This window comes from Protomyctophum bolini (genome assembly GCF_963924005.1).
Source record: "Protomyctophum bolini genome assembly, chromosome: 16".
Classification (NCBI taxonomy): Eukaryota; Metazoa; Chordata; class Actinopteri; order Myctophiformes; family Myctophidae; genus Protomyctophum; species Protomyctophum bolini.
Genome location: NC_137877.1, coordinates 29,982,324 through 29,996,917, shown reverse-complemented (window position 1 = coordinate 29,996,917; position 14,594 = coordinate 29,982,324). Strand labels below are relative to the sequence as shown.

Below are 14,594 nucleotides of genomic sequence, written 5' to 3'. Positions count from 1 at the left end.
TTGTGGTATTTTTTAATTACTGGAGTATTTCTAATATTCAGTACTTTTACTTCTACTCCACTACATCTCAGAGGAAAATGTTTTACTTTTACTCCACTACACTTGTATGAAAACTTTAGTTACTAGTTACTTTGTAGATTTTGATTCTTATTACAAAACACACTAACCACTTCAGATCTATATATATTCAGCCATTTGAAAATAGCAGATCTACACATTTTGAACTTGGGAAATGGGACATCCTGCACAATGAGTACTTTTAATTTTGGTACTTTTTAAGTAGGCCTACGTTTTGATACCAATACTTTTGTACCTTTACTCGAGTACATGTTGAAATTCCGAACTTTCACTTGTAACAAGAGTATTTATACATTGCAGCATTTCAAAGAATGTGAGTACTTTTACCACCGCTGGTGAAAAGACTCTTTATGCCCGCTGTCGTAACAAGACGGTGTGCCAGCAGCACATTCCTGCCACTTTAGGCCATTCACTGAGGGGTCAGAGGTCACGGCTGGCCCACTCCAGCTGCAGCAGCTTGGCTGCTGCTTGGCTGACCTGGCTGCACCAGTGGAATGCCAAGATAAGACCACATAGTGTCTGCAGTCTAGCCACAGCCAGGAGAGAGGTCTACACTAGTAGCACTCTGCACTTTATTTACCATTTCACCACATTATAGCAAACCCTCCAAAACTAGCATTGTTATTCATTTCATGATTGTTTTAAATATATATCTATATATAAACATCTTTTTGAGGGGCGCCAGCCCCTCCTGTAAACAGATATAGTGTAGATTCTGTCTGAACACAAACATTAAATGCCATTAACAATGAATGGAGAATTGATGTCATATGTGTCTGAGCAAATCGGCTGGGTATGTCGGTGACGGTGACTACCCTTGGCCAATAAGGGACCACCATTCTTGATGATTATGTACTGTACGATGATTAGAGCGCCCCTCACGTCACATGGGTGTGATTTCTTTATTTTTTAGGGGTGCTAGCCCCTCCTATATTAAGCTAATTATGTAGAATTTTGTCTTACACAAACATTAAATTACCATTGACATTGAATGGTGAATTTACGTCATATGTGTCTGAGCAAATCGGCTATTTTCGTCCTACACAAACATTAAATTCCCATTGACAATGAATGGACAATTTTACATTATATTGTCTGAGCAAATAGACTTGATGAGGGCTCATCACATGGATTTCCTCAGTGGGATTGATAACGTCTACAACACACAAAATAGCAGTAACAAAGTTGAAGACTACATATAGAACAGGTCTGTGTGTGATATATTGACAGGGTTGAAAGCTATAGAACAGGTATGTGTGCTGCAGTGAGAGGTGAAGGCTACAGAACATTAATATGTGATACAGTAACAGAGGGGGCGGCTATAGAGCAGGTCTATGTGATAAAGTAACAGCGGTGAAGGCTACAGAACAGGTCTGTGTGATACAGTAACAGTGTGCTGATTGTCCTTTATGGCGACAGACTGCGCTTGGCTCCCTGCCTGAACCCTCCCTGCCCGTCGTCTTTCCACACCTCCACTCTCACTCATTAGCATGGCAACTGCAGTGTCTTCCTCTTCCCCTCTGCCCTACTCCTTTACTCCCCCCCCCCCCCCCCCCACAGCGCGCGCACACACACACACACACACACACACACACGCACGCACGCACGCGCGCACACACACACACACACACACACTTGCTCACGCTCACAATCACATACACAGCAAAATGTTTGTGCAAAATATTGAATGTTCATTTAACTCTGAGAGACAGTGCACATTTGATTACATTTGGACACTCGGAGTCATGAAGATGATAAATGAACAATTGTGATGTTCCTGTGTGTACACTCTCCTCACAACTCCCCACCCTCCCACGGCATCGCTGACTCCCTTTGGCTTATCCAGAGCACTTGGCCTTGGTCCGTCGACATGGAACATTGGAACAGGGCATGCCTCCTGCGTTCATCCCACAGAATGGCAAGCGTGCACGCGCGCAATATTTGTCTGACACGCATGTACGCAGAGACACATGCAATAAAATGCACATGGATTCTGTGCTCCCACTCTCCCTGGAAAAGAGTTAGCTAGGATGGGTACGCTCGATTGCAGTCAAACAAGTCAACGTGCAGTTCCTCAGCTGTCTCAGTACTCTGCTAAAGAGCAGAGTTGAGAGCAGGAGCAATGGAAAAAGGACATTGTGTGTGTGTGTGTGTGTGTGTGTGTGTGTGTGTGTGCGTGCGTGCGCACGCGTGCGTGAACACAAGCTCCTTTGTATATAAGCATGTTGTGTGTTTTGCACAGTGGCATTAGCCCACAATTAATGGAGGCATGCTGCTGTTGCTCACCGCGGATACATGCACTCCTGGTGACAATGACCCCTTCACCACCAAAGAGCATGCCCTGCATAATCCAGTTAAAGACCCAAATGCATAGAATCAGCTCTTCTCCACTATCTGAGTTTCATGTGGTCCCTCCATTCCTGTGGAACAGCAACAGACTTAACTGATGCAGAACCAGAGTACGGCTCTGAGGTGGACCCTGGTAACTTAAGCCCTGTATACTTTGTCACATGATAAGCAGCGGAAATAGGAGATCTACAAGCTCACAATATGTTGTGAAGTGACGTAGCAGGTTGTGAGCTTGTAGATCTGCTATTTTAGCTACTTTTTTTTTTCAGAGTGAGAGGTCTCGATGGATGGCAAGGTCTTGCTCAACATTGTCATGCTTCTTTGGAGCAGCTGCTGTGTACATTGTACAAAACCCCAATTGTTACTGTAATGTGATAGTCCTCACAGTGGCATTTCACTGTTAGATCAAGTTTAACTTGACTCGGCAGTAGTCTAATTTGAATACGTGTGTAAACCGCCTGGTGTAGGGTTATATTTGTTTGAAGCTTTTGCCTGTCCAATTTCCTAGGGGAACAGTTGTGGACGTAGTGTTCAATTTATACTTCATACTAACTACATGGTCGTAGGACAAAGTATGAGTTAGCCATACATAAGCAGCCATGTTGCTCATTTGGAGAACACAAAATGCACAGAGAGAATAGCAAATGGTCAAATGGTCTGGCCGGCCCAGAATCAAACCGGGGACTGAACAGAGCATTGCGCACGTGTGGTATGTGCCCCATGCAACTGCACATCTACCGTCGCTTTTTTGCACTTCATATCTGCTGACTTGTCAGTATCTATAGAGTTTACAATGGTTTGTTTTGGCTCATCTCTAGAACGCCAACCGCTTCGACCCTGATGTCGTTCTGAACCAGTTGAGGTATTCTGGGATGCTGGAGACAGTGAAGATCCGCAGGGCTGGCTTCCCTGTCCGCAGACAGTTTCAGGACTTCTACAGCAGGTCAGTAGCATACAATATGCATACAAAGTCATGATGTAGAAGGGCTGCGTTACGCATTAATTGGTGTCGTTGTCTTGGCTCCCTCGTCTTGCAATATGACTTACTAACACACATGTATATATGTGTGTTCCTACAGGTACAAGATGATCCTGAAGAACAAAATCCCCTCAGACGACATGACAAGGAGCTGTTCAGAGCTTCTCACACTGCATGACAAGACCAAGAGAGAATGGCAACTGGGAAAGACAAAGGTGGCTGCTTGCTCAATTGTACACATGCACGCACGCACGCACACACACACACACACACACACACACACACACACACACACACACACACACACACACACACACACAGGATAGGAGTACTGAGGAAGGCATAAGTAGAACATAAACATACATTCACACGCACACGCGCACACACACACACACACACACACACACACACACACACGCACACTGAGGGGGAGGTGTTGGAAAATGGGAGAAGACAAAGGTGCACGCACACACACACACACACACACACACACACACACACACACACACACTCACACACACACACACACACACACACACACACACACACACACACACACACACACACACACACACACAGGGAGGGTAGGATAGAGTTGCAGGCTTAAAGCACACAAGAGCTCAGCTGGGCAGGCTAAGGGATCAGGTGATGTGTCAGCTTATGTTTTATAACAGCTGGTTTCTAAGGGAGCCATTATGAAAGTGAGCCATCTACCTGCACTCGTTGTAACCAGTTTGAAATCACAATCTCTAATGCTGGTTATCTTGGGATATCATCTATTCTGTATAGTATTTGTTTATACTATTGGCCTGTCAGATTAAATACTGTACATTATTATAGAGTTAGAGGAATGATAGAACATCAGTATGGGCCAATGATGACAGAAGAACATTTGCGCTCTTGGACTACACGCTTCTCTTCAGATCAAGCCCTTGTTGCCAAGCTGTTACGGGCACTGTGCTTTGGATGGTCTCCACTATGACTCAAGTCTGAAGGATTTCTCTGGCCGGTTGTGGTCAATCTTCTATTCTTCTGTTTACAACTGCAGAGTTATGTGGTTACCACCAAGCTCTGACCCCAACAACTGTTACTGTAACTGTATTCCTCTGCGGGTCACAGGCAGTTAGCCTTGCCGTAGCTGGAACTGGGTTAGCACTTTGACACGGTGCTGCAAGCTGTCAGAATAATGACATGAATGCTGTGGAGAAAGACAGCAGTGATGAGGGAGGCGATGGGACAGAGCAGAAGTTAAAGAATATTACAAGACTGAGTTAGTAGCTTAGCATTGTGTTCTTAGCTTAGCATTGTGTTCTTCTGTTGTAAAATGTATACTACTCTTTGTGTTCTCTCTCCCTGTGTGTATTTAGTTGTGTGGCAGTGTCTCACACCAAAAATAGATGATCTACATACAAGCTCAAAAAACGACACATTCCCAAGTATATATCAGACTAGTCTCTTATGTTTCTCACCTCTCCTTCTACTGCTGTGTCTCTTTCTGTCTGTCTCCATCTGTCATCTCCCCACCCCTTTGAGAAAGACTCTCTCGCAAACAATCATCAACTCACCAGTGGAAAGCTCCCCCCCTTTACTTCACTCATTGAATGATTAACTTTTAATGACTCGTTTGATCTGAAACTCTGGAGAGGTGCAGACAGTTTGCTTTATATTGCCGAACTCTGAAGAGCGGCGATGGTCTTTCTGAAGTCGGAAAGGGAGACTATAAATAAAGACGACCCCCACCATCCGCAGTTTCTTTTATAGGGTTTGTAGAAATCAGAAGAATCCACATTTTGTCCCATTGTTATTTCCTGTGCTATGTTGTGGTCCCTTTTTGTCTGGTAAACTACTCAAGACATTGCTAATGAGAATGTTTGGATATTTCTGTCCTGTTAACCCTACTTGCTTCGTATATCGCTGGGCGTGCTGAAACACGCTCTAAAATATATGTCAAAAACAAATACTTCTATACTAGTGATCCGCACTTTGTTGGCACAGTGTCTGTCTTATTCCCTCGAACTTGTACGTGTCTTACACACATATACACACAAACGCTCACTCGCGCATGAAAATGAGTATGCACGTGGCCTCACAATTCTGCTACGCTCACACAGGCACACATAACATACACAATCACTCAAACACACACACACACACACACACACACACACACACACACCCGTCTAAAATCTCAGGAGTCATCATGCCTGGCTGGTTTCTTGGCTGTATAGTTAGTTTACTAGGTAATAGTCTCAATGTCCCTCAGTTTGGATTGAGGTTGGAAAGCGTCAATTTGTTCTCGGCACAGCTCGCTGTAGCTGTTATGTGCATGAAGCGTTTGTTTTAGTTAACTCTTCTGGTCTGCTGACTGGACAGATACATACTATAAGTAGGTAGGTAGGTAGATGCTAGGTTCTGCAGTGAATGGACAGATACATACTATAAGTAGGTAGGTAGGTAGATGCTAGGTTCTGCAGTGACTGGACAGATACATACTATAAGTAGGTAGGTAGGTAGATGCTAGGTTCTGCAGTGAATGGACAGATACATACTATATGTAGGTAGGTAGGTAGATGCTAGGTTCTGCAGTGACTGGACAGATACATACTATAAGTAGGTAGGTAGGTAGATGCTAGGTTCTGCAGTGACTGGACAGATACATACTATAAGTAGGTAGGTAGGTAGATGCTAGGTTCTGCAGTGACTGGACAGATACATACTATATGTAGGTAGGTAGGTAGATGCTAGGTTCTGCAGTGACTGGACAGATACATACTATAAGTAGGTAGGTAGGTAGATGCTAGGTTCTGCAGTGACTGGACAGATACATACTATAAGTAGGTAGGTAGGTAGGTAGATAGATGCAGTGACTGTGTGTATCATAGAGCTCACACATGTTTCTGTAGTGTTTCTGATGGCTGCAGCAGATTTGTAGGTCAAAGTGGGGAAATGAAGCACGGGCTGTGGTGGAGAAGGGGGTTCGGAGACGGAGGGGGCAGCGTTTCCTTTGTAGAAACAATCTGTATGTAATTATATCCGTGCTGATTGTGTGAGGAGGAAGCGCGGTCCCAGAATTGGGGTCTCGAGTGACGTTCGACGGGCGAGCTACAGTAAGAGTGTGTGTGTGTGTGTGTGTGTGTGTGTATGCTTGAGAGCCATTTGTTTTACAGACGGGGGGGAAGGATGTGGACGAAGAGGAAGCTTCCTCCTTGCAGAGAGGCACACAGTGAGCAGGCAGGCTTGCAGCTGTGGTGGCCTTTGATTAGCCCAACATCTGGGAGCTAACAGACATGCACGCACGCGCACACACACACACACACACACACACACACACACACACACACACACACACACACACACACACACACACACACACACACACACACACACACAATCCTACATCCATACAAAAGTCTCTGGGTGCTGGGTGGGGTCTCCCCCGGTGTGGACATTTGACAGGTCAAATCCGTACAATGCAGATACACTCTTGTAACCCATTGTTGAGTATCATCTATACTCATTTGTCTCGGTGGACCACTAGAGGACATGGTTGTGGTTTCAGGTTTTGTGTTTGAACCTTTTGACAAACGAGCCGTGTTTTAGTCAGGGAAGGGTTAACCAAACTCTTCTCTCTGCCTCCTTCCTTCATGAGAGCAGGGAGAGGTGTGGCCTGCTATCTGGACGCCAGCCACCATCCCTCCCCCTCATCCCTCGCTCCCCGCCTGCCTGTATGTGTCTCTGTGCCTGTGCATGTCAGTTGAGCTAGAAGTGCAGCAGCAGCAGCAGCAGTCGAGACAAACTCAGGAGCGAACACAATGAATCTCTGCATCAGCGGCAGAAGCAGCACTGCGGTCCTGGTGCCAGGTTCCTCTCTCCTCTGCTCTGCAGTCAAGGAGAGTAGCTAGAGCTGCCCCGAGACGCACTGGTGTGCACTGCAGTGAGCCAAGGGCTGCCAACAGCAACAGACAACAGGGGCCCTATAGAGCAGATCACAGCGGGCCCCTCCTACGGACCCTTATCAAGTGGAGGAATTGCTAACCCTATCCCGTTTCCTCCCTTCCCTCCTCTCTCTCTCTCTCTCTCTCTCTCTCTGTCTCTGTCTCTGGCCCTCCCTCTCTCTTGGCCGTGGCGCTGTGTGGCCCGCAGGTGTTCTTGAAGGAAACCCTGGAGCAAAGGCTGGAGAAAGAGAGGGAAGAGGTGCGGCGCAGGGCTGGCATGGTGATCCGCGCCCACATCCTCAGCTATGTGGCAAGGTGAGTGGAGGGGGGGGGGGGGGCTGAGGGGTTAGGTGAGGAGAGGGGGCTGAGTGACAGCGACAGTTGACAGTGTTTGTTTTGTGACAACGGTGTATGGCATGGTCTGTGTATACCAGGAACTTGTGATTTCTGTGTGTGTGTGTGTGTGTGTGTGTGTGTGTGTGTGTGTGTGTGTGTGTGTGTGTGTGTGTGTGTGTGTGTGTGTGTGAGTGTATGTAGCCACATGTTTCTGTGCACAGCGGTGTGCACATGCTGCTTGTGTGCTTCTGTGTACCCATAGTTTTAAAAGGTGTAAAACCATGGGGTGACATGTGTTTTAGTACAAGCTCCCAAAATGTTTTGTTTTCAGGAAAGGGGAGAAGAATAGAGATAGAACAGGGAAAACAGGTCACACGTTCCAAAAAGTATGGGTTTGTGTTTGTGTGTGTGTGTGTGTGTGTGTGTGTGTGTGTGTGTGTGTGTGTGTGTGTGTGTGTCTGTGTGTGTGTGTGTGTGTGTGTGTGTGTGTGTGTGTGTGCGTGCGCGTGCGTGTGTGTGAATGCTGCATTATAGATTCTCTGTTAAACTCTAGAATGGGTAACCAGCTCCTGTCATTCTAAAGTACCTGCCCTGAACTTCTATGGTACCATAATTAAAGCAAGAACTGGCCACTGATTCAATAATGCATGGTATCGATAAAGACAAATGCTATTCAAAGGTTACAAACTTTACTGTAAAGGCTTTCATTTGGCTTTTTATGGGCAACATACCTTATATAATCTTACCAAAATCGTTTTCTGTCTGTTTGAACTGAATCATTCCAGGTCATGTCCCTTAGTTGCACTGCCCTTTCATAGACAATATCCTCTTTGTTCATTATCAGACATCCCAATTCATGAAGTTCACAGTACATTTGATCCAATTGCTGTTGGCTTCTCTTAAGGCCCTAGAAGTCAGCCTAGGTTTTAATTTTTTACTTCCCTACAGAGACGGGACATCCATCACTGGTAGTTTAATCCCCCCCCCCCCACCATTCCACCTGCACGGTGCTGTACACAAGGTCACACACACTCCTTTATGGGGCACAGTTGGTAGAGTATAATGGGACTGCTGCCAGTGCTAAAGGTTAAAGGTCCCAGATCCCTTTGGGGCCATGCATACTAAAGAGTAGATTTTGCAATAGCTTCTTATATGTAACAAAATCTCTAGTCAAGGTCTGTTCCTGAGGCTGGAGTGAGACTGTGAAATGGACTGTTGCCTGAGTAGACAAGGCCAAGGGTCAGCAAGTCAGAGCGCTGTGTGTGGTCCTGACTCCTGAGCAAGGCATGCGTGCGTGCCTGCGTGCGTGTGTGCGTGCGTGTGTGTGTGCTTGTTTGTGTGCGTGCGTGCGTGCAGCAAGTGGATGATGAGGCTTAGTCACAGAGTTAAACACAGCTGCCCACGCAGCCACACTGGCACAGCACCAGCTCATCAAGCTCTAAACGTTTCGCAGTTTACAATACACCGTCTACTGTTTATTTTAAAGGAGAATATGCCAGTATGTGAGCCTATTTACGTAGCACAATATAGAATCCACCTTCCGCATGAAGTGGCATGCGATCGTTTGAATACACTGGTGACTACAGTGATGTGATTTTGATCCCCTCGCAGGAAGCAGTATAAGAGGACGCTGTCGAGCGTCGTCACCATCCAGAAGAACTACCGCGCTCACTTCTGGAGACGCTCGTTCCTGCACCTGCGTTCGGCCACCCTCACCCTGCAGAGACACTACCGTGGCCGGCTGGCCCGCTCACTCTACCGTCAGCTAAAGGAGCAGAAGAGGAAACGAGAGGAGGAGGAAAGGAGGAGGAGGAGGAGGGAAGAGGAGGAGGTGGAGGAGGAGCGCAGGCGAGTCGAGGAGGAGTCGAGGAGGATAGAGCAGGAGAGGAGGTGGCGGGAGGAGGAGGAAGAGAAACGGAGGCTGATGGAAGAGGAGGAGCTGAGGAGGAAGATGGAAGAAGAGGAGCTGAGAATCACAAACGAGAGGGAGGAAGAGCAAAGAACAACAAGCAATAAGCGGTAAACTTCACCAACTCGTTGCCATATTCTGTAGTGATGACTAATCTCGGAACCCATTCGGTTTGTTTTAGCCTCTGGGGGCACCACCTGCTTGTTTGGGAACTCAGTTTACCCCATGTGCTTCTGTGTTTATTCCTACTAACAACAACATTACATGTTTAAGGCAGTGGTGCTGATCAATTCCGCTGTTAGTGGAATCTGTCTTGAGAGATTACTTGTGAAGGGGACATTGTATACTCAGAGAGTTACATTAACATTCAGGATGTTATTTCATTTATATAGCATGCAGTGGTATTTCATGGAAAATGCTTGTCTTTGTATTTTCTTTGTAGGAACTCACTGGTGGTGAATGGTGCCTGCCAGAAGGTAAGACCATTTTCAACATCTATAAAATGTTCAAATTCCATGTACCGGTATACATCTCATTGTACACATTGTATTATTGGAGATTAAACTGAAATCAGACCTGGCCTAGTGGTCATGAAGATATACTAATATATACTCCCCCTAAGCAGAGGGAGCTGTCCCGCAGCCCTGGACCGGGCCAATCCTCTGAGGAGGAGAGCCGTCAGATGGATGAGATCCTCCGCCTGGAGAGGGAGATTGAGCGGCTGCAGAAGCAGCAAGAGGATGGAGTGTCCCTGCTGGGGGACGATGGACGAGAGGAGCTCCGCCAGAGGCGGGACGCCGAGATCTACCGGCTAGAGAAGGAGGCGTCGCGTGTGGCCACAGAGTTTCTTGACCTCCTGGACTTTGGCGGCCTGGAGCCGTCCCTCTCCAGCGAGGAGAACCTCCACGACCCGACGGAATCCACCACCGCCCCGCTGGCCGAGGAGGAGGTGGATGAGGGTTTCCATGCAGAGGATGAATGCATCCCTCTGCCAGCATTGCCTCCCTCAGCCCCATTGCCCGTAGACAGGGAAATATTCCAAAATATTCCCTCTCCAACGCCTGCCTTCACGGAAGGGCGAGTTGCCCCTCCCGCCTATCCCTCGTCCGCCTGTGCTCCGGCAAAGGTCTCCCCGGTCATGTTGAATGGACCTATGCACACTCCGATGCCTAACCACACCTCAACTCCCCCCTCCATTTGCCAAGTTCCTATTCCTCCCTCTCCCGTCCTCAATGGAGACAGTCATCCGTACCTGAGGGCCAGCAGGGGATCTGATGTCGAGCCTGTGAGTGAAGAGCCGCCATACAGCCTTGTACCAGACACGGTGGAGTCAGACTATGACCAGGATGAGTACGAGGAGGCGCAGGGGAGCTCGGGGGCCAGCACCAACGACGGCCATGCCACGGATGACGAGGTTTTGAGGAAATCGTCCTGCACCCAGAACAGTCTGGACTCATTCAGAGGCAGCTCTGACTCGGTGAGATTTGTGGAATCGATTAGAACCGATTAGAATTTCAATCACTGACAAAATCTCAGAATTCACCAGAATACAGTCATGTCAATCCATTTACTCTGTATTGAGTTGGATGTAAAATTCTATGAATGGAAACCGCATGGAAAGTTGGAAACCTTTTCTTACTACTTTCTTACATAATTGTCCACTTGTCAGTCTGACTTCAGTTGTGGTTTAGACACATAAGTCTGACACACTCCTCAATTTCCTCTGGACATATTAGCCTAATGCACATTCATTACATAAGCACCTCTTGACACCATATACAGCACACACGGTGAAGCTTTACTTTCCCCTTAACTCGTAGCGACACTCGGCTCATGTTGGAGTCAGTGGAATACTGTAGCAATGATTTTGTTGGCTCTGCCGGCGTGCATGTGAATCTGTTCCCAGATACTGCCAGTCAAGCAGGGAACTTGGTCCAAACACTGTCAGTTCAGCAAAATGACAGAGTGCGTGCGTGCTCGCGTGTGTGCGTGCGTGCATGCGTACCTGCGTGTGTGCCTGCGTGCGTGCCTGCGTGTGTATGTGTTTCTTTGAAGATTAGGCTGGCTCTGAGTCAAAAAGAAAGTGTGATGACCTAGGAGAGGCTGTCAGGAGTGGAGGTGGTGGTAGACAGTTTCAGGGCACTGATGAACTGTAAGTAGTGAGTGCAGGAGTTGCAGAATGAAGTTGTTGACTCCCTTGACAGGAAGCAAATTTACTTGTTCAATCTTGACATGCACTCCTTGATGGCTCAACAGTGAGTGATAGTTTTGGAAATAAACATACTCTTGCACAAAAAGGAAAGAAATCTAAGCACTAAGCAGTCACAACAGAAATGGATCCATCCCATATTCACACAGCGGCCATTTACCCTTACATCAGAGTCAGGAGATATGGGGAGGGTATTCCCACCAAGTATGACATCGGAGCAAAATGTCCTCTGTGTGAAGATGGCCGATAATACTACATCATTTCTCATTAAATACTTTAATTCAGGGCAGCTTTGATGATGGAGATGGCCACTATATTTTCACATTCACTCCAGAGGGCCACTATATTTTCACATTCACTCCAGAGGGCCACTATATTTCCACACTCACTCCAGAGGGCCACTATATTTCCACACTCACTCCAGAGGGCCACTATATTTCCACACTCACTCCAGAGGGCCACAATATTTCCACACTCACTCCAGAGGGCCACTATATTTCCACACTCCCTCCAGAGGGCCACTATATTTCCACACTCACTCCAGAGGGCCACAATATTTCCACACTCACTCCAGAGGGCCACAATATTTCAACACTCACTCCAGAGGGCCACTATATTTCCACACTCACTCCAGAGGGCCACTATATTTTCACACTCACTCCAGATGGCCACAATATTTCAACACTCACTCCAGAGGGCCACTATATTTCCACACTCACTGAGGGACACTATATTTCCACACTCACTGAGGGACACTATATTTCCACACTCACTGAGGGACACTATATTTCCACACTCACTCCAGATGGCCACAATATTTCAACACTCACTCCAGAGGGCCACTATATTTCCACACTCACTGAGGGACACTATTTCCACACTCACTGAGGGACACTATATTTCCACACTCACTGAGGGACACTATATTTCCACACTCACTGAGGGACACTATATTTCCACACTCACTGAGGGACACTATATTTCCACACTCACTGAGGGACACTATATTTCCACACTCACTGAGGGACACTATATTTCCACACTCACTGAGGGACACTATATTTCCACACTCACTGAGGGACACTATATTTCCACACTCACTCCAGAGGGCCACATTGCATACACTGTCAGGCAGAAACCTCTTATCTTCTTTCGTAAATTCATGTAAAACATAGCAGATCTACAAGCTCAAAACGAGCTAGTAGATCTGCTATTTTTGCTATTTCTTTAATTGGAATCCTGAATTATTATTTTTTGCTATTTTTGAATTAGACATAAAATGGACAACGATATTTGAATACTAGTACAATACTACTAATATAGCAATTAAGTAATTAAAGCGGATCATGTTTGGAATTTTAACAGCTGGAATCAATAATATATCAGTATTCCATGTATGCTTTAATTAACTGTGAAAAATATCGACCTCCCAGTTCATTGACAGTGACGAGGAGAACGATGGTTACGTTGACACGGACGAGGAGGTGTCCAACGGGAGGGTCAACATGCTGAATGGCAGCGGGCCTCCATACTTCCACAGCTACCTCTACATGAAGGGTGAGTCAGTGGGCCTCCATACTTCCACAGCTACCTCTACATGAAGGGTGAGTCAGTGGGCCTCCATACTTCCACAGCTACCTCTACATGAAGGGTGAGTCAGTGGGCCTCCATACTTCCACAGCTACCTCTACATGAAGGGTGAGTCAGTGGGCCTCCATACTTCCACAGCTACCTCTACATGAAGGGTGAGTCAGTGGGCCTCCATACTTCCACAGCTACCTCTACATGAAGGGTGAGTCAGTGGGCCTCCATACTTCCACAGCTACCTCTACATGAAGGGTGAGTCAGTGGGCCTCCATACTTCCACAGCTACCTCTACATGAAGGGTGAGTCAGTGGGCCTCCATACTTCCACAGCTACCTCTACATGAAGGGTGAGTCAGTGGGCCTCCATACTTGCAGTTCCCCCAGCAGGGAGTCGGTCGGACCCACGGTTCTCCAGAACCACCACAAAAGGCTCTGCTCAGGCTCTGCCAGTGGGCCTAATCACCTGTCCCTTCACCTGTGCAATTCCCAGCCTCTGCCTCGGCCAATTGATTGCCATGGCAACCCCACACCTGCAAATTGATTACTTAACCACTACACTTTTCACAGTCATTTTGCACTCTTCGGGCACAGGCAGACAGACAGATACAGAGATCTCCATATACAGTATGGGCACAAAAGGGACACAGACAGATAGTTAAAACGGGTGCTATGACAAGTTGACAACGGGTATTATTAGGTTCCCAAGTTGCATCATTCTCAAGTAGGCCGGTGGCCGACGGGCACGTCGTACAGGTCTAGTAATAATAATAAAACTTTATTTGTATAGCACCTTTCATGACATGAAATGCAGCTCAAAGTGCTTTTCAGAGTGATGGAGAAAAAAAGAAAAGCAAGGCAGAAAACAACATTAAAATAATAGCAGTAATTCAATACAGTGAGGACATGAATAACAACGAAGAATTTAAAAGATCAACTAAAAGCAAGAGTGTAGAAGTACGTCTTGAGCTGTGCTTTAAGAATGTCCAGAGGCTAACCTGTCGAAGGTATCGTGGGAGTTGGGAGACTCACATGAAGGGTGAGTCGCTTTGCCAAGTGGTGTAAAGCAGTAACTAAGTACATTTACTTACGTACTGTGCAAGTACAATTTTGAGGTCTTTGTACTTTTCTCAAGTATTTCCAATTTCCAATACTTTTACTTCTAATCTTCTATGCTCCACTGAATCTCAAATCCAAATATTGCACTACTAGTTAC

At 46.6% G+C, this 14,594-nt stretch overlaps 1 protein-coding gene across 4 annotated transcripts in view; it reads left to right on the top strand.

Annotated features, from left to right (window-relative positions):
- The window catches only part of myo10l3 (myosin X, like 3), an 81,222-nt gene that overhangs the window by 53,410 nt on the left and 13,218 nt on the right, over positions 1-14,594 (top strand). For 2 of the 4 annotated variants that reach the window (XM_080786392.1, XM_080786390.1), the window contains exons 20-26: positions 3,246-3,370; positions 3,507-3,621; positions 7,550-7,656; positions 9,289-9,696; positions 10,029-10,062; positions 10,212-11,063; positions 13,229-13,352. In XM_080786392.1, coding sequence (XP_080642518.1) covers positions 3,246-3,370; positions 3,507-3,621; positions 7,550-7,656; positions 9,289-9,696; positions 10,029-10,062; positions 10,212-11,063; positions 13,229-13,352 — 1,765 coding nt within the window. Of the gene's footprint in view, positions 1-3,245; positions 3,371-3,506; positions 3,622-7,549; positions 7,657-9,288; positions 9,697-10,028; positions 10,063-10,208; positions 11,064-13,228; positions 13,353-14,594 lie in introns of all 4 variants that reach the window. The other 2 variants (XM_080786391.1, XM_080786389.1) reach the window with 1 other exon arrangement.